At 48.7% G+C, this 23,857-nt stretch overlaps 1 protein-coding gene across 6 annotated transcripts in view; it reads left to right on the top strand.

Annotated features, from left to right (window-relative positions):
• LOC142572837 (uncharacterized) overlaps nucleotides 1-23,857 on the top strand; it is a 246,432-nt gene that overhangs the window by 214,085 nt on the left and 8,490 nt on the right. For 4 of the 6 annotated variants that reach the window (XM_075682226.1, XM_075682227.1, XM_075682229.1 and 1 more), the window contains 3 exons: nucleotides 4,784-4,897; nucleotides 10,905-11,081; nucleotides 16,225-16,347. In XM_075682226.1, the coding sequence (XP_075538341.1) occupies nucleotides 4,784-4,897; nucleotides 10,905-11,081; nucleotides 16,225-16,347 (414 nt within the window). The remainder of the gene's footprint in view (nucleotides 1-4,783; nucleotides 4,898-10,904; nucleotides 11,082-16,224; nucleotides 16,348-23,857) is intronic. The other 2 variants (XM_075682228.1, XM_075682230.1) reach the window with 2 other exon arrangements.

Below are 23,857 nucleotides of genomic sequence, written 5' to 3'. Positions count from 1 at the left end.
CTTGCATAAACCAAACTCAAGGATTCTTGGGCCAAAGGCTTGGAAGCTGAAGCTCTGCGGCGATGACAGGAGACGTAATTGTGGCGCCATCTCTGTCAGCAGGAGTAAGAGCACCGTCGTCCATGGCTAGTGTTCGAAAAAAAAAAACGTGTATGTCCCGGGTCTCCACTTGTTGAGAGCTCGGCTTAGTGGAGGCAAGTAATACACGTTTTAACAGGTTGAGAGCGGACAGACGGCTGGCTCAAAATGAAAAGCAGGTTTCGCGAGTGGCTCTGGTGGCGCCCCCGTTGGGAGAGCAGGTTGCAACGACCCCCACGGCGAGGGAAACCGCATTTCCAAGAAGCGGGGACAACGAAGTGACGGACGGTCGCTACAAACACTTCCGTCATGCCGATGGTTGGGCGCGGTCATGAATCAGCTGAACGTCTACACTTCGCTGGTTTTGTTCGCCCAGCGGGCGAGACCGGCATGCCTTACACGCCTTCTCCGCGGGGGGCGCTCGTGACATCACATGAATAAAGCCCCTTAAACTTCGTAAAGTACTGCCACGCTTTGAAGAATGCCGCCTCCTCCTCGCGCGCTCTGGCCGAGGCCGATGGCGCGTCGCTATTGGCCTAACAGCAACACGTGGGCCCTCGCGCCATGCATCAGCGCCATTTTTGCTCGAGGAGCGTCTACGGAGCGGCGAGGAGCGCATGTTGGCGCCGTTACTACGCTCGAGCAATGTAGGCGACGGCACGGTCGAGGAGGGAGCGTGAAAGAGAGGAGAAAAGAGGAGGAGTGAAGGCGGAGGAGGAGAGTGTCGCTACTTTACGAAGTTTAGGGGGCTTTACACATGAAGAGATTTGCTCGGCTGCTTGGTGAGGTATCGGTTTGGCTTTCGCGCCTTTTTTTTTTCTTTGCTGCTTAAAGTTCGAATTTGCAGACAGTTATAGTATCAGGCGCATAACAGGAGGTCTCCGGAACCTACACATTCCATTACCTTGACATGGTCGAAAAATCACCGAAGTTGCCATTTAAGGTACAAGTTAAAGAGGAGGTCCCAGAAAACTGCTTTGCGGAACAGCGCAGGGGACGACTTCGGAGTCTCAGTTCGCATTATCTATTTGCGCACTCTGTTTTTTGTTGCGGTAAGTAGGATTTTAATAATAACGAAGCCTGGTCCCAAATACCGCCTATATTAAGCGTTCTGAGTAAGATACTGCGATTTTCAAGCTCGAAAGCCTTAGAGAAGTCTATACAAATGCACCGCGTACATTGCGTTTATTTTCAAGCTGTAGAATTATGCAGTATTTCTATTCTAGCAATGCGGACTCGACCGACTCGTATTTAACGCAGCCAAATTTCCCTTTCGCTAATGCATGTCTATTTATAAAATCTGATATCCGACTGTGCAGAATATTCTTTGGAAGCTATCGGAAAAATGCAGTCATTCCACTCTTAAGGTGGGTGACCAGCGAAGTTGATTAGCGCACGACACAGAGGTGAAACAGAGTTTTGAACAAAGGTACGAATATTTATTGACTTAATCTGTGGTCATCGTGACGATACAGGTACGCACACACATTCGCGTATCACCTCTGTTAATAAAGCTCGTATGTCACTAGGACTGTGAATGGCTCATACCCCCGCAAACGCGGCCTCCCAATTAGGACAAGTTACATTCCACGCTGGAATAAGCGCCAACGTACACAGCTGTGGAAGAAGTCAACGACGATGAAGGCGTGAGCAGTGGCACGCGCGAGTTCGCGTGGTTGACGCCGAGAGTTTTAACGGTCCTTTTTGAAAAAGCTCAACAAAACATGTGTTTCTTCAAAAATATCTGTCCTTACCCTTTCGTCTGGGACCTCCTTGGGTCCCAGGTGTGATAAGGATGCTTAAAGGGCGCGTTACAGTTCCCGAGCCGGCAGGGATTTGCGCCACTGAGCTTGGACCGTTTCTGCACTATGAGCAGGATCGGCCCACGCACTGTAGTTTCTGCACACAGACGTGCCGAAACTCCGGATCTGAGCCGCATACCGCTTCGCTGTAAAAACTGCGGCAATAACCCGTCTGACGATGACTGTCTACGGTAATGCAGAAGCATTGAATCAATATAGCGACGCAACGCTTTGCCACCGTCGAAACGAGCCACACATGAGGCGTGTACTGCTGGCGGAATTCCTCCTTCACGCTTCTCTAGGAACACTCGGGGCCATCTAGCACCTCGGCCGCCTGAAGCCTGCTCGTGGTCACCGAAATGCATGGTGCCCGGGTGCGTGCGAAGCCTGAGAAACGCGTCATGCTGCAACCGCCCTCCTCTATCGCGTTCCTTTTTTTTTCTGGACGCACTGCGCCATCTAGTGGCGCTGCCGAGAAGCCCGCGCGTAGCCTCCGAGACGAGAAGCGTGGCGCGTCGGTGCCTGCGAACGCTAAGAATTGTTTCCTCGCTCAGCCGCACACTCAGCGACCCAAGTTGCTGAGAGGTTTATTGAAGAGTGACACATACCCGGAGCGTTAATGGCGCAGCTCGTTAAAGCGCTGGCGAGAAACGCCTTTATTAAACAGCGGCATACACACAGTGCATTTGTGGTGCAGCCTGGTAATGCATCGAGTTGCCGTCCTTGGGGAACCCTTGTGGCGTGGGCTTGTTTCAACTCAGCATCGGAGAAACTTAAGGGATATTTTTTTCTTCGCTGTAGAGTGCCACGTTCCCAGAGGCACACACCCAGCTACCCTAGTTGGCGACAAAGGCGTTCATTGAAGAGCGTCACACACCTGCGGGCACATCACCAGGGACCCAAGTTGGCATCGGAGAGGTTCATTGGAGGCCAGCACAGGCCGAGTGGCCTATATTTATGTACTCGTATGAACACACGCATGCACCCAGTGACCCATGTATAACCACATGTACATACTTGTGCTCTGAAAATATTACTTGAGAAGTTGATAAGTGATAATAACTATTCAATTAAGCGGAAAAAAAATTGTCTGACTTTATTCAAGCGAATGCAAACATTACGTTGGTTTTGTCCAGCTAAGTGGCACTTGCATATTTATATTTCGGCACAAGTCACATGAACACATAGTGCGGCGTAATTATATTTAAGTTTTACAAAATTTTGAGAAATAGCTTGTTGCAGATACCATAATTCTAGTCATTGAACTGGATTATTCGGAGGGGCGGAGATTACTTGTATGAGAAATCGAAACACATATTTAACTAATTAACAAACATTCGCTAATTATATATCGAATTTATTACTTTACGGCGTATTGCAATTTACCAATTGTAACCGGTGAGTTTGCAAGGTGTGTCTACATAGAATGAATTTACTGAACGGTGCCACTTTGGAGATAGGCGCCATAAACTTGGCGTAAAAATGCGCTGTGCCACTTAATTTTTTTAACCAGACGCTCTTTTATGCATCAAATCAGGTAAGTAACTGCAACGCCCATGTATATCATTCCTCACTTTGGGGAGAACTGGTGCTCGATAATACAGCTCAAGGACAAGAATTATGTTATCTGTCACAGGAGGGTTTTAATATTTTCGCAAAACTTAATATGTATCACCTTGTATATGAATAGACAGATAAACAAGAAAACTCGCTATTTCAGCCGAAAGGCGAAGCACTGATTGCGACAGCAATTATTAGACGGCTATGCGAAGTAAGGATATTAGCTTTATCGGCCGTATAAGCTTGTAAACATTCGCTTACTAATGAAATTACCAGGCGTGGTACCACGATTTCGCAATCATGAACGCATCTCACTCGATGACCGCGGACACCCGCTGTTAGCACGACGGCTGGATGAATTCCCATTCGCGCTGCCTCTCGCTTCAAGACGAACTAGGCACGTGACAACACAGCACCCGCGAACCCATGAGCTTTCCAAGATCGGCTAGCCTTCGAACCCCAACGCACATTACCTCCAAGATAAAAGCGCGCTGCCGGTCTATGCGTAGCTGCTTTAGGAGAAGTGGAATCGCGCCCCGCTACCTTGCCTTGGGAGAACTAATAATTACATTAGTCTTAATGAATTATTCAGTTTCTCAAATATTATAATTTGATGAAAGAGTCGGTGAGAAAATTGTAGAGCAACCTGACAAATTACCCATACAGTTTTCTGTTTTGCTCAATACGTGCTACATAAACGTGTTTTTCAGAGCGTGAAAGAAGCCCGCGAACACACACGCAAAGTGGCCCCGAGGGGCCGGTCGCCTGGTAGGTCTCCTCGGCGTGCTGTTTAAGCTCAGGCCTCGCGTGCTTCCTATCGCTGCGATTGCTTCGCGCGAAAGTGAAGATAAGAAATAGTGCACATTTATGGCTTTGCATTTAAAATGGCTCTGCTTCCTAGGATACACGTTTCACTTTCGTACTATGGCCAGTTGCTCTCAAAAAGGAATCAACTGATTGTTTTCTCTTTTGTTTCACACTGATCGTGTGTGTGTGTGTGTGTGTGTGTGTGTGTGTGTGTGTGTGTGTGTGTGTGTGTGTGTGTGTGTGTGTGTGTGTGTGTGTGTGTGTGTGTGTGTGTGTGTGTGTGTGTGTGTGTGTGTGTGCGTGCGTGTGCGTGTGTGTGTGTGTGTGTGTGTGTGTGTGTGTGTGTGTGTGTGTGTGTGTGTGTGTGTGTGTGTGTGTGTGTGTGTGTGTGTGTGTGTGTGTGTGTGTGTGTGTGTGTGTGTGTGTGTGTGTGTGTGTGTGTGTTACGTTAAATAAAGTAAAACACCGGTAGTGCAGCGCAACGTGCTTCAGTTTCTCCCGATGGCTTAATTTCCACTCGTTTTTCTCTTGTACAGTCAGAAGGCACCTGTCCTGCTCGCCAACCTGGCGTGCGAGATCGGGATGGAGGAATGTATCGCGCTTGTCCCCGATACCGTCACTGCACGTGGACTTGACAATGCCTTCGATTCGTGAGTAGCAAACACCACAATAGATTACACTCGGTGTAGAACTGGCGTTACTCCCAATTTCTGTCCCCCTTTGAATGCGCTTGAAAAAAAACTTTTTTTTTCAAGAGCACGTCGCATCTTTGCCGTGCAAGAATCGCAAGCTGAGCATCACCTTAGCTTCCAAGGGCTTCAGAATTCCCATGGGGAACCAGCGCTGGAGCTTTTACGACGCCTGCAGCGCCACCCTGGCGGTCAGAACGTGCACAATGCAGCCGCTCCCGCGGACGAAAATTGCTGCTGGTAGCGGCGTTGCGTGCGCTCAAAGTCGAAAGAAAACAAAAGGACGCCGCCGGTACTCTTGCGTATACAAGTGTCACAACTACGTCGGAATGAGGGAGGATGTATCCTTCTGCGTTTTTCCATCTAAACCTTACGAACAAGAATGGAGGCGGCGTTGCATCCAAGCAGTCAGGCGAGCCGAGTAGGTTCCCGTCTTGTCGCCCTGTCAAGCGATGTCGGGCTGGTTTCTAAATCGAATTTCGCGTGTGTGCTTGGTTTATTCGATAATGAAGACGGTCAGCCGTGGCAGCCAGTACCGAACAACAGAATCTGCAGTCGGTATTTCGTCGAAAACAATATGAGCAATAGCATGCACCATCCGGCATATATACTACCGCCAAGCTACTTCCAATGCCACCACACCAAGCGAACGATACGAAAGGTAAATAGTTTCCATTCATTGCCAAGAATTATGTGGCAAGGAAGCTGCCTTGTAACACGAGTTGTGTGCGCATACTGCCGGCGCACGCGCGACTAAGCCGCCTATGTGTTTTTAAATATGCGCATGCGGATGAGGACTCGGCGCTGAGATGCATCCGGTAAATTTATGTAATTAGTGCTAAATGTAGCCAGGGTTGTTGCGGATCAAGCAGCAGAGCACTCAAACCTTTGTTTGTCCGAGTCAGCTGATGCGATAAAGCTTTCTTCTCCATTGACTGCTGTGGCCAAGTAACATCAGAATTTCTTATGTCTAGCCAGAGAAGTATGGAATGTCTTCAGGCCAACTAATACTTCAGAAACCATAGCGCAGCAAGACCGGCGCCTTGGCTGCTAGATTTGCGAGGCAGGCTGCCACAAAAGCATGGGAACGGCACACGGCGCAACCGTTAAACGAACGTACGTGCTCTCCGCGACACACTGTGAAAAATATATAACGCTTAAAAAGCTTCTTTCGTCATTTCTTCACTTCATGGCGCTAGCTTCTTTACGAAAACTGTCCACTTGAAGCGGCGCGAAAACGGAAACATGCGAACCGTATGTGCGAACTATGAAACGGCCGCGGACGTGTCGTCTGGTCGAGAGGCTTGAATGTGCCGCGTTTCGTCGCCAGGGCGGCGTGCAACGCGCTCTTTTCGACGCGCCGCCTATCCAGCGCTGGTTCCCCATAGAGCAGCTGTTATGTATCGAGTAACGCAAATGCCCACTTGAACGTGAGCAGTCACTTCGTATCGGTTTTTTGGCGCCACGTGTTTCTTGAAACGATACCTACAACACAACTTAGCACGAGAGAAATGAGAGCAAGTAACATGTGCATATACTAGCCCTGAATACTTGAAAGTATTCAGAGCTAGTGCGCCTGAATACCAAGTATCCTGAATCCCAATAGGGCGATTCAATGCAATGTCGTGGCAGCGCTTTCCACTTGCCTGCTATTTCATCGGCACTCGTGTTCACAAGAACGTCCTTAATACGCTAAAAGCCTTTGTAAGTGCAGATCACAGGTAAGAGCAGATCACAGCCAGTCCTCGCGTTGGATATTTTCTTAGTGAAGGCAGCTGGCCAATGACAAACGGCGCTTACGAACTAATAGCTTTGTGAGTTTCGCCCCTAGATTTCTTATATCTGTATCTGTGCGTCTCGTAATGCGATCCCGGTCCTTTTGGAGCGCCGTGCCTCGAATCGTAGTCGGCGGAATCGGTTCATTGCAGTGTTTGCGGAGAAGCCTATCTAATTATGCTGACCCTACTTAGTAATTTTTGCACTAGTGTGTAGTGCCTGCCGAGGAACCGGTTCGATAACTTCGTATTATTAATCTGATGACGCTCGCTAATAATACCGCTTGCGTCTGAACATCGCGATTCATAAATGCGCGCCCTTTTTCGCGGTGTTTGTTTTTCGAGTTCTGAAGAATACAGTCGCTCTTTGTTATTCGTCCTCAGCCTGCACGTGCTCGTGGAAGATGTTGCGTTTGCAGACCTACATTAGGCAGCTTTTCCAGTTACACCGCCGGTTTATGCAATGCGGACAAAGTGCCCCGCGTGTGGTCGGGTGTCATATAGATGGCGAACCAAACGCGCGTAACGTGCGTTTGGTGCGTCCTGAATACACAGCCGAAGTGGGAAGGGTAGATCACGTGGGAAGTGGGAAACCGGAAATCGACCATTAATTACTGTCTGATGACAGAACGAAGCCATGTTAAGTTGAGAGAAAGTGTCATTGACGAGGAAGGGTATAGCAGCATAGGGAGTGACCATAAACGCATCATATTGAAAATGGGATATGTAGTTGGGAAACAGAGCAAGCAGTGCAAGGTGGCCAGTCCTCATTTGAACGCTGAACAAATAACAAATATATAGTCACTAGAGTCGAGGAAGAACTTGGCAGATGGTAAAGAGTGGGAATAAACGGAGTTTCCAAGTGTAATAACGGCAGAAATACGGAAAGAGAGCCAACATGTTCGTTGGAAAGGAAAAAAGAAACGGAAACGATGGTGGAACAGGGAGTTACGAGAAGCGATCGCTGAACGATAGAAAGCATCCCGATAGCACAGGCAGGCAAAGAAGGCGCAGTTTCCGCAGGATGAAGTAGCCAGTTAATTGGAAATATACCGGGACAAAAAGTCTATGGTTCAAATACTGGTGCAAGCAAAGATAAAACGGGGAAGTGAACGTTGGTTGTCAGAAATACGTGAGAAAAAGAAGGCCGCACCTAGAATAATTTGGAACCACATAAAATTATTAGGCATGACGTCAACAAAAATAAAACAGCCTATCCTAGACGAAGATGGAAACACACTGAAACGAGAAGCGGCAATTAATTACATCCGCAAAATAACAGCCAAATCTTTCCAAGGCAATGACGAGGTTGGATTTGCAGAAAAAAAGAGCATGAAGGAGAACCAGATGGAATAGGAGCTGGGGCTCACAAATTCCAACTGGAAGGAAGCCGACGAAAAGATTCCTTATTGCAAAGCCATAGGGCTAGACGAGGTTCCCTTTAGGCTGATTAATGAACTAGAACCAACAAGTAAGGAAACTCTGCTGAAAGCAGTGGAAAAACTTTAGAACAGAAGAAAAGATAGACGAATACCACACAGTTGGTGACAAAGTAGAATGAATTTACTTTATAAAGGTAAGGGGGGGGGGGGGAGATAGAAGTCACTGTTATAGATCGTTGACCATTACATCGGTAATATACAGGCTAGCAATGCAGGCAATCAAATTAAAGCTGCAAGCATGCACAGAGAATAATGGAATTTTGGGAGAACTTCAGAATGGCTTCAGAATAGGTAGGCGTTTAGATAATAACTTATTTGTTCTTACTCAGTATATTGAAATATCAAAAGTAGAAAGCAGACCGTTATATGTGACTTTTTAGACATTACAGGAGCCTATGACAACGTAGACCACAACATCTTGTTGAATATTCGGGAAGGTGGAGGTTTCGGTGACGATTGTCTGCAGGTTTTGAGAGATATTCCTAAAAACTACCGCTTGCGTTCAATGGGAAGGGATGAGGAGCGAGGAGAAAGTTAACATCAAGAAGGGACTGAGGCAGGGGTGCCCTCTATCCCCATTGCTGTTTATAATGTACATAGTGAGGATGGAGAGGGCGCTAGAAGGAAGTAATATCGGATTTAATCTCTGATACGAACGGGCGGGTACAGTAGTAGAGCAGCAGCTTCCAGGTTTATTTTATGCGGACGACATTGTCTTGCTAGCTAACAAGCAAAGTGATTGCAACGTCTGGCTAATATCTGTGGACCGGAAGCCAACAATTTAGGTTTGAAATTTAGTGTTAGAAAATTAGGTGTCATGGTATTGAGTGAAAATAGTGAACGGGAGGGGGGGGGGGGGTCAGTGGCAATACAGGGCCAGGAAATACATCGGGTACAGAATGTGAATACTTTGGTATATGGATATACAAAGGCATTAGATATATGGAAACACAGGAAAAAAAACAATAACAGTCAAGGTGAAGAGAAATGCAGCCATAATGGAAGCACACTGAGGTACGAGGTGATCCGAGGTATGTGGAAAGGTGTAAGGTTCCAGGACTTACTTTTGGAAATGCGGTTGTTTGCTTTAAATCAGGTGTACAATCAGGATTCGCTGGGAACCAAAGGTCAGAGGGATGCCTCGTATTGGATGCTCACGGGAAGGCTACAAATGAAGCTGCGCAGGGTGATATGGGCTGGACTAGTTTTGAAGTGAGGGAAGCTCGCAGTAAAATTGAGTATGAAGAACGAATGATGAATATGGAAGAACACAAATGGGCTGGGAGAGTGTTGAGGTATCTGTGCAGGAAAAACATTGATTCACAGTGGAGGGAAAGAATCATGAAGCTTACCAGCAAGTATGCGGCCTGTAGGGTGGGTGACACAGCAACAAAGAACGTCAAGCGGAAAGTCAGAGAAGCTGAAATAGTCTCATGGGTGGCGGCAATGGAAAAGAAACCTACCATGATTAACTACTTAAGAGGAAAAAACCGAAATCAGGAAAGAAACAGTTTATGATGACTCAAAGGGAAGCTCATTACTTTTCGAAGCGACATCGGGATGCCTTAGAACACGCACCTATAAAGCGAGATATAAGAAGCAAGAAGCATGTACTTGCTGCAGTAAAGCTAGGGAAACTATGGAGCATGTTTTCTTAGAATGTGAAGACGTCTACTCAGCGGTCGATTCAGGCACCGCTGGCCTCAGCCCTTGGGCTCCCTGAGAGCAGTGGAAAAGTAAACATATCCGCAATAGGGATTAGTGAGAGGCGATTGGAGGATTGGTGGAAGAAAAGTAGGGCAACGGCAAAAAACGCAAACGTACAAAAGCAAAGTTCGCAATAGGGGATCAGAAAATTTGGTTGTGAGAGTTCATAGTGTTTTTCTTTTTTTCTTACTTAACCTTGGTACGACATTAGGCAGTATAATAGCAAGAACTTAGTGGCGCAACCCACTGCCCCGTTCCAAAGGGGACGCTCATAACATCCATCCATCCATCCATCCATCCATCCCTCCATCCATCCATCCATCCATCCATCCATCCATCCTTCAATCCATCAATCCATCCATCCACCAATCCATCCATCCATCAATCCATCCATCAATCCATCCATCCACGTACGCGCGTAATGACCAACTTCACCATGCGACTTTTTAACAGACTCGGCCGACTTTGACTCAGCTCTGCCCCTTCATTAGAAGCACACTCACAGATAGTAATGAAATCAAACTATTAGCGCCACGTACTAGCGCTCCCCTAATGACCAGACAGCCACGTTTACCTCGAGACGAAGCACCCTAGGGGAACTCAAGAAATGCGCAAAGACTCAAAACGACTCGGTTTGACAATGACACCTGCTGGCACCACCAAAATGACACCGAGGCTCGCCGAGGGGCTATAAATTTTCCAGTTTCGTAAGTAAACCTCACATTCAGCCTATTAGCAGTCAAAAGCATTTCATGCGCCAAAGTGGCAGATGGAAAATACTTTGAAAACCCTAACGCCTCACTGGCACTGATGTTTCAGTGTTATAAAGGCACCTTTTACTCGCATTTCCTTCAACATTAATAACACTTTCTTTATCATGTGAGGTAAACTATAGCTTTGAAAATAAAGTTCATAAGTGCTAACTTATTTTGTGGTCGTCATTTGCTTTCCGTCGGTGGTACACTGGGATATGGGCGTTGAAGTCTGCGCCGTCATCACATGTCCAAGAATATAGTGACGCCGCGTTGCGGCCGCTTGTTGCAGCGCACCTCTGGCCCCCGAGGCGGTAGCCTGCTCTTTCGGCTCCACTGTGATGCATGAAGCAGAGTTCGACGCCAAGATGCCTCTGACGCCGGGCTCCGAGCCGTCCTGGTCGGTACGCTTGGCCTTCTGCGGTTGCATTCCGAGTCAGAATGAAAACCTGACCGATAAGGTCAACGAGTAAGTGCGCTGCTGCAATTCCACTCTTTTGTGTACAGAATTCTTATCGAAACTTAACGTTATTCTTAAAGACAGATGACGACGTGGCAAGGGGGGGGAAAAAAAGCCCCAGAGACATTTCATAGGCCAAATTTATAGAAAAGCAAGCATTAATGGGCAGCCCTGCCGGGCGCTGTGTTTAACGTGCGCGAGAGTAACACGCTGCCTCATGCCGCCTTAAAGCGCTATTGTTGCTGCTAGACGACCTAGTAGAGAGCAGTGCCGGTGAAATACCGAAAAGGGCAGAACACGCGTGCGTTCTGCCATGGAGGTTTACTGCTTTTTTTTTCGTTGCCAGCACAGCCACTGTGCATTACCAAAATTATATATAGACCCCAAGTCGTGGGCTCGGATAATACTCGCCCCTTGAAATGCCGTCCGTTAAGCGCCTTCTAAACGTCTAAATAATTGAACGCACGTCCTCATGAGACCTACGGAGATTGACAGCGTGCATATTCACTCAAATGTGAAACTATAGCCTTCGTTCACTCGGGTCTGTGAAGAGTGCGAGTGAACCATTGAGTGAACCATTGGCTGACTCATCATCAACGGGTCAGCCTATAGGCAGAGAGCGCGTCAGTACAAGACGCGGTGACACCAAATCGTTCGTTTCTGTTCTTGCCTGTGCATAAAGTGTGCTGGCACCGATCTATCTGTGGTTCATAAAGCCAGCAATGGTGTTCATGAACGCACACGGAGCCAGCGGCTGTGACTTTCTGAGGAAGTTCATAGCGATCGTCAGAAACAATTACCACTCTGTCAGCGGCCAGTACACTACCGGTGTGGCATCAAATAATTTCGTGCGCACTACCAAGTACCGGTGTCGGGTGTTGAAAAAGAATCACTGGTCATGTAGCGGTAAACGCGAGAGAACTGATTTAGTTATACGTCGGCCTTCTTTGAGCTCGCGGGTCTATGACATCAACCACGTTCAGCTCATTGCAACGCGTTGTTCAGGAACTCATCGAAACACGTCCAGCCTCTTCGAGGAGCGAAGTGCAATTTAGTGCGGTGCAGGCCGCCGCACACACACACACACACAAATATATATATATATATATATATATATATATATATATATATATATATATATATATATATATATATATATATATATATATATATATATATATATATATATATATATATAATATGCAACCAATTCTGCCAACATCCTTGACCTCGTTTTCACCACATCTCCTGATTCAATTTCTTCATTATCAATTATACCTGGTTCAAGCGATCATTCCGTGATTCATTTTGCAATCCCCTTACGCTCGCCCCAGCGTCTAAAATAGTGTAAGAAAGTTTGTCACTACAGTCGAGCAGGTTTTTCCTCGATCAATAACGAATTACAAAGTTTTACCGATTTCTTTTTTCCGGAGTTCTGGGAAAGGACTATCGCAAAACACTGGCTCCTTTTCAAAAACAAGGTTGAAACACTAACTGAAAAATATATTCCGACTCGCCTATTATCTCCATGAAATTGGACGCCTTGGTTCAACTTGAGTTTAAAACGGCTTCTTAACAAGAAAAAACGCATTTTTCGACGCATCAAGCTGTCTCGGGAAACCAAAGCAAAAGCTACCTATGTAGCTATCACATCTGAATATAAAACGGCAATCCGCTCAGCCAAGAATTACTTTTTTTCTGAAACACTACCTCATCTGCTCACAGCTAATCCTGAGAATTTTTGGAACGTTATCAACGTACGTAAACCTAAAGAAATCGTTCTGAAAATTGACTATGCATTTCCTGTCCCCCGTGAGCTTTGCTGAGCGGTTTTTAACAACACATTCTCGCTATCTTTTTCTGACACACTAATAGATACTTCACTGTCCGCACGTGCCTTTACGTACCCTGAGATGCAGCCGATTTCGATCGACTTAGATGGCATATACAATTTGATTAAAATAGCTAAACTTTCTCCATCGGCAGGTTTTGGTACCATAAATTACAAATTCCTTAAGAGTACTGTACCATATTCATTTGCTTTCGTGTCATATATTTTTATACACCCTTTACAGAGTTCAACACTTCCGGAGGACTGGAGGACGGCGAAGGTGATTCCAGTCCACAAATCTAGTGATACACATAACCCCTTAAAGTACCGGCCGATCTCCCTAAGTTCTTTATCATGCAAGTTATTCGAGCACATGATCTACTGCAACCTGATTGGTTTTCTCGAGTCTAATAATTTTTTTTGCGTCACAGCAGCATGGTTTTCATAAAAATTATTCTTGTGAGACTCAGTTATTAACCTTTACTATTGATTTGTCTTCCGCTTTAGATCGAGCTTCAGTTATTGACTGCATCTTCCTTGACTTCTCGAAAGCTTTAAATACCGTCTCACATCGACTGCTAGTCCTGAAACTTAGCACACTCCATCTTTATTGTAAGTTGCTTAAGTGGAATCGAATGTTTCTTGCAGAATAAAACACATTACGTTTCTGTTAATGATCATGATAAATCATGCAATGTAACATCCGGTGTTCCTCAGGGGTCAGTCCTAGGGCCTCTTCTTTTTCTAATTTATATTAATGACCTGCCTGATTCTGTTACTTCTAACATAAGGCTTTTTGCAGACGACTGCGTTCTGTACCGCGTAATTTCTTATGACTCTGACTTCTCCATTCTTCAATCTAACCTAAATAAAATTTCTTCTTGGTGTGATACATAGCTTATGAAACTAAACATTAACAAATGTAAACCAATGAGGGTGGGTCGAAAGATTAACCAGTTCATTTCTCAGGGCTATGATCTTAACGGTTGCCCTCTTCAGTTCGTCGACAGCTACAAGTATCTAGGTGTCCATATCACTAATAATCCGTCATGGCAGAAGCAAATCCACCATGTTATTAACAAAGCTAACAGTCCCCTTGGTTATCTTCGCCGGAATTTCCACCTCGCTGCCGTTCCGTTGAAACTACTACTATATAAAACACTCGTTCGTTCTAAACTCGAGTACGCTTCATCGATATGGGACCCGTACACTAGCTCGTTCACACAGTCCATAGAATCGGTTCAGAACCGCTCAGTTAGGTTTATCCTGACTACTATCGCTTAGCCAGCGTTTCTCGCATGAAGCAAAAGCTTGAACTACCTCGCCTTTCTACTAGATGTCGAATTTCCCGGTTATGCCTGTTTCATAAAATATACTACACTAATAATGACCTAAAAATGACACTTTTTTCGCCACCGAGCCATATGTCACTCCGTATTGGTCATCGAATAGAGGTTGGGGTGCCTCAGTGTAAAAGCAATGTATACGTCGAAGCCTTCATCCCGAAAACAAGCCAAGACTGGAATCCCCTTCCCGCATCCATCGTCACTATCACAGATATGATGTGTTCAAGTCGGCTATCTGTGACCATATGCTGCCTCATTAGCCTTTTTTCTTCTTTTTTTTCTATTGACATTCCTCTCTGTAATTCCTGCACGGCCTTGAGAGCAAATAAATGAAATGAAATAAATGAAATGATGATCATTCTTAAATTTTATGGCATTTTTTTAAAAAACGCCAGTGACAGATAGTATAATTCTTCTCCTTGAGCTGGATTATTCAAAGACACAGATTACTAGCACGAAAAATCGAAACGCATACTCAACTATTTAACAAATTCGCTAATTAATATTGCAATAAGGGAATTGTAGCCGGTGATCTTGAATCTGCTTGAAATGAATATCAGCATGACACCAATTTTAAAATATTATTTCCCAAAGTGTGTAAACAATTACATGGGCGTTCGAGTTACATTAGGGCTTCAATGCGTAAAAACGTTTTTTTTTTCAAGTAAGTGGAACCGCAGTGTAGTTTCATGGCAAGTTTGATGACGCATATCTGCAAGCTGCCGTCATTCTAGAAATTCATTTCAATTGGATACGCCTTTCAAACTCACCGTCTGCAAATAGTAGATTGCAATACGTGCCTTGAAGTAAACAACTCAAACGATAAATAGTATCTTTTGTGAATTATTCAAATATGTGTGTCGACTTCTCGTGCAAGTAGTGCACGTCGCGTTGAATAGTCAGCTCAAGGACTAGAATTACGCTATCACCCTGTATAACAGTAATGGTAAGAAGCACCCAAGAGGCCGACGCTCCGAACGCCTTCTTTATTTCTCCCTCGTCTTTGTTGTTCCCTGCGTTCCTTTCCCTTGAGCGCACTTACTTGCGTATATACTTCGCCTTCACACACGGCCACGCTGCAAGTTTCCGGCGCGGCTTGCACCATGGTACGCGCTAACGTGGCATGTGGAGTCGGCGACGTTGACCGTGACGGTTGTAAGGGTGCGCGGGCGATGAAGACCAGTCGCCAAGTCCGGACGCGTCATCGTCGTTGAGGCCACGGGGAAGTGAGTCGTCGTCGTGGAGCCGTCCAGCGCACAAACAGCTTCTCTGGCTGTCGGCACTGGGTCCTGCGCTCCGGCCAAGGCTTTTTGGAGACGCCTACTTGCCCAGACAGCGGCCGGGGTAGCTGACATCGCACAGGACACCATCGAAAGCGCTGCGTGATGTCATTGTGCTGGCGCGAGAGAATATTTATTCACGTGTCTTCTCCCTTGGTCCCTGATCGGGAATGGTTTGGGCAGCGCTCGCCGACGCATACAGCAGTAACATAGGTGGTTCTGAGTGGGAGCTGACGTCGAGCGTACCTTTTGTTGCTTTAGACGCGAGCTCACGGCGCTTCAGTTGAAGCGCAGGGCGCTGGCTCCGCGTGTGTGGCACCGCCGACAGTGCCCGCTCGCATTGTCGGCTCTGTCTTCGGCTGACAACACCAGCAGCATGTGGTCACTCTAGCAAGCGACAGGCTTCCGACACTTCAGGCACAAACATCTTCATTTTTTTTTTACTTTTAAACTCCCAATGCTAACACAATAACGAACATATTTGGCCTTCACTTGGAATAAGACAATGAAAGGATGGTTGTTACCTTAAGGGCTAGGTGCTTGTACCTCTGCAAGTTATTCCGTGCTAAAGTTGGTCAGTGTCAAAGAGGACGTGCAGTTCCCCGCCTGAAGCACTGAAGTCTCGAGATAGCTAGCAGCACGCTAGGTTAAGTAAGTTGTGCTAAATTAGAATCTTGATGTCGGTGCACTCGCAGGCAGTACAGACTGGCGCTCGAGCAAAACTGGACAGACGCAGAGGCCGCGTCCATTCGTGTGCCATACGGCCTGCGTAAATTGGCACTCGATACCTTGGCTCCTGCAGCGACACTGTCTACGGAGTAAGTGACTGTTTCCGTCTTTGAGCATACATGCATGCCCACATGTGCTCTCGACTGTCCTTTCCGTATGGCTCGCTTTAGTGCATCTGCGGCCAGCCTTGCATATCGCGTACGTCCCGTGCAAGTGTGCCCGTTTAATCGTTCCCAAGTGTCGCAGCACTCGGAAAACCATGGGGAGCCGTCAGAAGATCGTCGTCACCATGAATTCCCTTTGCAACTCTTCTGACGTGAACCATGTTGTCCTCTCCTTTATATGGGTCTGCGCAACTGTCTCCATTTCTTTTTTTTTTTTTTTTACGGCAAAGCGGTCTATGGCTTACTTTCATGCTTCAATGCATGAAACAGCGGTTTTTTAAAAGATAACTGAAACGCCAAAGCATTTCGACGAGCACTTTGAATATTAATATCTCGGAAATGGTGCTGTCCAGAGCATTCGTTCCAAGCGGGTGCGCCGCACGAACTCGGCGGTTCAAATTCGTATATTCAGATATGTTGCGTAAACTAATTAGAAAGTTAATGAGAGTGATTGCGCTAATTCTTCAATTGAACATTTTCATTTCACTTAGAAGTAATGGCCGCCTCATCGAGTAATTTAGATGAAGGGTTAGAATTGTGCTGATTGCCGTAGGCAATTTTTTAAAAATTTGGTGCATATCATATATATATTGAGAGAGAGAGAGAGAGATCAAGATGAGGATTGGTCAACGTAGGGTGGTGATAAGATCACTTCTTCATCTGTGTATTATCGTCATCATGTGGGTGCCCTTTTTCATCGTGCGTGTAGGAGCATCTTCATAGTGGACTGTGTCGAGGGTCCTTCGCCGCGTCTCTAGGGCTCAACAAACGTCCAAGTGGTGAAGGTGTTTCTTGGTCAGCCGTCCGGTGCATGCCTGGCCTACATCCTGGAGCCCCGTTCCCGATAGCGCTTGTGCCCACTGTTCGCCAGCATGCCGCAGGACAAGAAGCCTGGCACTTCTACCCTAACCATCTCGACACCGCAAGCAGCACCTTATTGATCATCAGTAGCCACCAGCATGATCCCCAATCGTTCGCTTCACAGTGAAGATCTTCGGGGTGAACACGTTGAGGGATGGTCGCACGATTACGAGCGCGTAAGCTCTGCTAAGCGGTTGTATGATCTCTTCAAGCTCCGGCATGTGTCGTTTTATCTGATGGGTGTGGCGAAGACCTGGTTTTTCAACAATGAGATTGATTTCTCCGATTGGACAACCTTCAAACAGCAGCGTCGGCAAGTATTTGGAACGCCGGTGGTTCGCTCCGCCCTTGCGAAGAAAACTCTAGATGGTCGCAAACAACACTCCGGAGAGTTTACACATCGTACATGGAGGATGTGCTTGCACTCTGGCGCCGTGTCAGTGATGATATGGCATAGTCGGACAGGGTGCGTCATATTTTTCAAGGTATTGGGACTGTGGCCTTCAACGCGTTTGCCGTGAGGAGCCCGACTACCGTTGGTGATATCGTCTTGACGTGCCAGCGCCTCGACTAGCTCGAGTCCGTACGCTTGCAGCCGGACTGCGAACACCTTTCTACGTCTCACCCCGACCTGCATGTAATCATTCGGGCGATCACCTGCGAGGAACTTCATTCACCCGGCTTTTCGTCTACGTTCGTCCTTCCTCCTCAGCCTTCTGGCGCAGCTTCGCCCGACGTCATCAAACGCTCCCGTCCATGGCTTGCTCTGTACATGCGGATCCTCCTGCTCCTCGCCTCCAACCGGCGTCCGTTCAATGCTGCCTCTGCCCACATACGCCCAGGTATGTGGGTAGAGGCACTTGAGCTTCCGTCGCCTCATCTTACCGCACTATCTTCCAGCACATCGAGCGCCACCTACTAGCCGCCTTGACGATCATCTCGTCCGCTCTTACTGTGGTTGTCGCGGCCTTATATCGTGTTTTTGCCGCAAGCGCCAACAATATCAGCGTCGCCGGTACGACACGTGTGAACGCGATGCGGTTTCTGGTGGGGTCCCTTCTCAAAGCCATCGTTACGCGTCCCCTCCGCATCGTTCCACATCTCCGCCCGCAAAGATCGAGAGACTGAACGATTACCGCAGCACCAGATGCCACTCACCTTCGCCCTTCCGCCGCTCCTTGTCACCGCTCCGGCATACCTTGTTCACCTCTGACCGCCGCCCAGAAAACTAAGTAATGCAGTTTTCGGAGAGAAAACTGCATTTACCGACAGGGCTACGATTCCTCCAACGCGCCTTTGTAATATTGCTACGGAACAGTATTTGCGATGACGAAGAGGCGAGCAGTGTGAAGACGACGACGACGATTGGATGCTAGCGCGGGCTGTTGCCTCTTGGCCAAGTGGGGCGTATTCCCCTGTGTAGGTGTATATAGCTTTTCGCCTGCGTCTTCCTACGTAACATATCTGGTGGCGGTGGACGTTCCCTGTACCTCGTCACGGAGCTTCGCAGTGGACGGTACGTCGAGCCTTCCGTCATGGCTCCCGGCGATGATAACTCGACTCAGCCGGCTCCGACACCTGCTGCCACTTCGACGTCCTACATCACTCTCTCCATGATCATGGCGTATTCTCGGGCATAGATGAGGAAGACGTCGAGGACTAGATCAGCCTGTACAAACACGTCAGCCGTAATAACCGGTAGGACCCTACTATTATGCTCGCCAACGTAGTCTTTTACCTCGGTGGCACACCTAGAGTTTGGTTTCGGACGCACGAAAATGAGCTCACCAGTTGGGATTCGCTTAAGGAAAAGCTCCGAGTCTTGTTCGGCAACCCATACGGTCACCAACTTGCCGCACAGAAGGGGTTATCCAGCCGTGTGCAGATGTCAACGGAGCTCTACGTCACGTACATTCAGGATGTCTTGGCTCTGTGCCGCAAACTTGATGCAAATATGACTGATTCCGACAAGGTTTCCCACATCCTCCAAGGCATTGCCGATGACGCCTTCAACTTGCTCGTTTTCAACAACGTGGCGACGGCGGATGCAGTTATAAAAAAGTGCCGCCGCCTGGAACTCGCTAAAAGCCGGTGTATCAACCAGCAGTTTGCCCGTGTGCCCAATACCCCAGCGGCATCTTCGTGTGCCGACGCTCCTCGTACCAACAACACTGGCGATGTTGCAAGGATCGTCCGGCGTGAGGCTGCCTATCCGGCTGCCTTCGACTCCAGCCCCACCAACGCACCTGCAATCACGGTTTCCCTTATCTAGGCAGTTGTCCGCCACGAGTTCGAAAACATGGGTCTTCACACCATCTGCTCGGCCCATCGCCCTGATACCCACCCGGCTTCTTCGATTCCGCCCCGTCCCGCATCTTCTTACCCACCACGTTTCCGCAACCCATCTGAATGGCGCACTGCTGACGACAAGCCGATTTGTTTTCACTGACATCGAACCGGGCACATTTCTCGGCACTGTCCCATTCGCTGGAGTTCCCCGACCCGGTCTACTTATACTGCCTACTCTCGTCCCCCAGGTGGCCCTTCTCGTCCCTATGCCGCACGCTCCGATAATGCCGCCACTGATTCTCCTGCGCCGAACCGCCCCAATTCTCGTTCGCCTTCGCCCCAACATCGACAATCTCGCTCTCCCCAGCCCCGTCGCTCCTATTCGCCGACTGCCTTCGCACGACGCTCCCAGCCGGAAAACTAGAGGATGCAGCGCCTCGAGGTGAGGCTGCATTGTTCCCTACGCCGCCAAATCCTCTACTGACGTTGCCCACTCATCTGAACCTTCTTGACGTGCAAGTCGACGGTGTTTCTGCATCTGCTCTTATAGCCACTGGGGCGCATCTGTTGGTAATGAGCGCTGTTCTTCGTAACCGCCTGAAGAAGATAATCACGCCCGCCACGACGCCTGTTGTCCGTGTCGCCCATGGCGGAACAGCCCCCGTAATTGGTATGTGTGCCGCCCGTGTCTCCTGCGCTGATCGCTCCACTATCGTGCTATTCAGTCATCGCCCAGTGTCCCCACGGCATCATCCTCGGCTTAGACTTCCTCTCCACACATTCTGCTCTCATCGATTGTTCCGCCAGTACTCTCCGCCTTGACCTGCCAGTTCTTGATCCCGCTGAACCACACCCCAGTCGCCTCAGTTCCGTCGACTTCGTTCGCTTGCCACCTTCGGCACTGACTTACGTTGACTTAGTGTCATCCCCACCTGTGCCCGACGGTCACTACATCGCGGCTCCGATGCAAGACGTCCTACTTACACACGGGATCGCAGTACCTCATACAGTTTTATCTATTACGGCGAATTGCGTCTGCCTGCCAGTGGTCAATTTTGGCTTGACGACACAAGTGCTGCCACGCGGCATGTCTCTGGCCCAGCTTTGCTCATTCGAGGATCACTCTGTAGCATCTATTGCAGTCGACGACAATTCAGCCGATCCACATCTACCAACGCAGTCGGCAACTTGTACCATCGCCGACTTACAGAAGATGATTGCGCCTCACATGCCGTCCGAGCACGCTCATGAGCTTTACCGCGTGCTGTTTTCCTACCACGATATTTTTGACTTTAACGATCGTGCTTTGGCCCAAACTACAGCTGTTAAACATCGCATTAATACCGGCGATGCCCCTCCTATTCATTGCCGCGCGTATCGAGTGTCACCGGCTGAGCGTCGAGTTATTCACGCAGACGTTTTCAAAATGCTTGCCAAGAACATTATTCAACCGTCATGTAGTCCATGGGCGTCACCTGTTGTACTGGTAAGAAAGAAGGACGGCTCATGGCGCTTTTGTGGGGATTATCAGCACCTTAACAGGGTTACCAAAAAGGACGTCTATCCCCTACCTCGGATTGATGACGCCCTTGACTTCCTCCATGGTGCTCGTTACTACTCCTCTATTGACCTTCGCCCCGGCTACTGGCAAATTGGATGATCTCGACTGCGAGAAGAGTGCTTTTGCAACACGCGACGGTCTTTATCAATTCAAAGTAATGCTATTTGGTCTATGTAACGCTCCTGCCACTTTTGAACGCATGACGGACTCCCTTTTTCACGGTTTCAAATGGTCCACGTGCTTGTGCTACTTGGACGACGTTATAGTATTCTCCCCAACGTTCGCTACGCACCTCGAGCGCCCCTCAGCACTCCTGGACGTTTTTCGTCGACCCCGTCTGCAACTCAACGCATCGAAGTGCCAATTCGGCCGTCGCCAGATTATCGTTCTTGGACATCTCGTTGACGCAAACGGAGTGCAACCGGACCCAGGCAAGATCCATGCTGTTACGCACTTCCCTGTTTCGAAGTGTGTCAATGATGTGCGCAGCTTCATCGGCCTTTGTTCGTACTTCCGCCGTGTCGTGAAAAATTTCGCGACCATAGCACAACCAATAACCGAGCTTTTGAAAAAAGACGTCCCTTTCCAGTGGGGCGATAACGAGGCCTCTGAATCCTCGAATCTAATCGACTTTCCCATAACGCCTCTCGTTCTGGCACATTTCGATCCTTTGACGCCTACCGCAGTCCGTACTGATGGCACAGGTCACGGAATGGGCACAGTACTGGCACAACGCCAGCGTGGCAACGACCGTGTTATCGCTTACGTCAGCAGGCTCCTCTCACCCTCGGAGCGCAACTATTCCATCACTGAGCGTGAGTGTCTGACCCTAGTTTGGGCCGTTGCGAAGTTCCGCCCATACTTATATGGCCAACCCTTTTCCGTTGTCACAGACTATCACGCGCTTTGCTGGTTATGCTCACTGAAAGATCCTACAGGAAGACTTGGTCGCTGGGCCTTACGCCTCCAAGAATATTCGTATACTGTCACCTATAAATCTGGCCGACTACACAAGGACGCTGACTGCCTGTCTCGCTACCCGGTCGACGAGCCTGACGACGCCGACAGTAGTAGCGCCAACGGCATTTTCTCTGTGTCGCTAACATCGCCGATGAGCAGTACCTAGACCTATCGCTGCGAGCACTCATGGAGCGTCGGCGCTCTACACGTACCGACGCATCCGTTCGCCGATATGTCTGTCCTCCAGGGCGGCATTCTGTACCGAAGGAACTTCCTCTCTGACGGATCTGATCTTCTTCTTGTCGTGCCAAAACATCTGCGACAAACTGCTCTTTGAGATGCATGACGCACCCACTGCAGGACATCTTGGGGTAACCCGCACGTACGACCGCGTCCGCCGCTGCTTCTAATGGCCTGGTCTCGCTCGCTCCGTCCGACGCTATGTTGCTGCCTTTGATCCCTGCCAGCGACGGAAAACACCTCAGGTGCTACCTGCCGGTCATCTCCAGCCGATCACCGTCCCTGTGGAACCGTTCTTTCGTGTTGGATTAGACCTCCTCGGTCCCTTTCCCACGTCATCCTCCGGGAACAAATGGGTAGCCGTCGCAACTGATTACGCCACCCGATACCCTATCACGCGGGCTCTCCCTACCAGTTGCGCCACTGACGTCGCGGACTTTCTTTTGCTTGACATTATCTTACTTCACGGCGCCCGCGACAGCTGCTTACTGACCGTGGTCGTAACTACCTCTCGATAGTTTTCGCCGACATTGTGCGTTCCTGCTCCACTCAACACAAGCTGACTCCCTTATATCATCTTCAAACGAATGGCCTGACAGAGCGATTAAACCGTACTCTTACCGATAATGACGTCCAAGTACGTTTCCAAGGGCCACCACGACTGGGACATTGCCCTTCCTTACGTCACATTTGCGTATAATTCTTCCCGGCACGACACCGCCGGATTTTCTCCATTTTACCTACTGTGCGGTCGCGAACCGACCTTGCCCCTTGACACGGCACTTCCTCCTGCTGCGATCTCAACAAGCGAGTTTGCGCGCGACCCCATCGCCCTCGCCGACCACGCACGCCAGATTGCCCGTGCTCGACTGACGGCCTCGCAAACCACTCAGCAGCGTCAGTACAACGCCCGCCACCGTCACGTACAGTTTTCGCCTGGTGCGCTCGTGCTCCTGTGGTCGCCCTCTCGTCACGTCGGACTTTCAGAGAAGCTCCTTTCGCGATACACAGGGCCCTACCGCGTGCAGCGCCAGGTGACGCCTGTGACGTACGAAATTGCCCCTGTGAGTTCAACCTCGTCCTCTACTCTGGCATCTAGTGATGCCGTGCACGTCAGTAGGCTCAAGGCCTGCTGCACTGCTTCCGAGTGCGGTCTTTAGTCGCTCCGGGGCGGCGCTTTTGCCGCCGGGGGTAGTTCTACGGAACAGTATTTTCAATGACGAAGAGGTGAGCAGTGTGAAGATAACGACGACGATTGGAGGCTAGCGCGGGCTGTTGCCTCTTGGCCAAGTGCGGCGTATTCCCGTGTAAATATACTTGTATATAGCTTTTCGCGTGCGTCTTCCTACGTAACAATATGATATCTGCGTTCGTTGAATGTGTGCAAGTTGAAGCTTTGGTGGACACCGGTGCGACATTATCTGTTATGCATGCTGATTTGTGTAGGCGTCTCAGGGAAGCTACAACGCCTTACGATGGACCGCCGCTGGTTGCAGCTCAAGGGGCACTATCCGGCCTTCCGCG

The sequence above is a fragment of the Dermacentor variabilis genome, chromosome 2 (genome assembly GCF_050947875.1).
Source record: "Dermacentor variabilis isolate Ectoservices chromosome 2, ASM5094787v1, whole genome shotgun sequence".
Classification (NCBI taxonomy): Eukaryota; Metazoa; Arthropoda; class Arachnida; order Ixodida; family Ixodidae; genus Dermacentor; species Dermacentor variabilis.
This window is presented reverse-complemented; position numbering and strand designations above follow the sequence as displayed.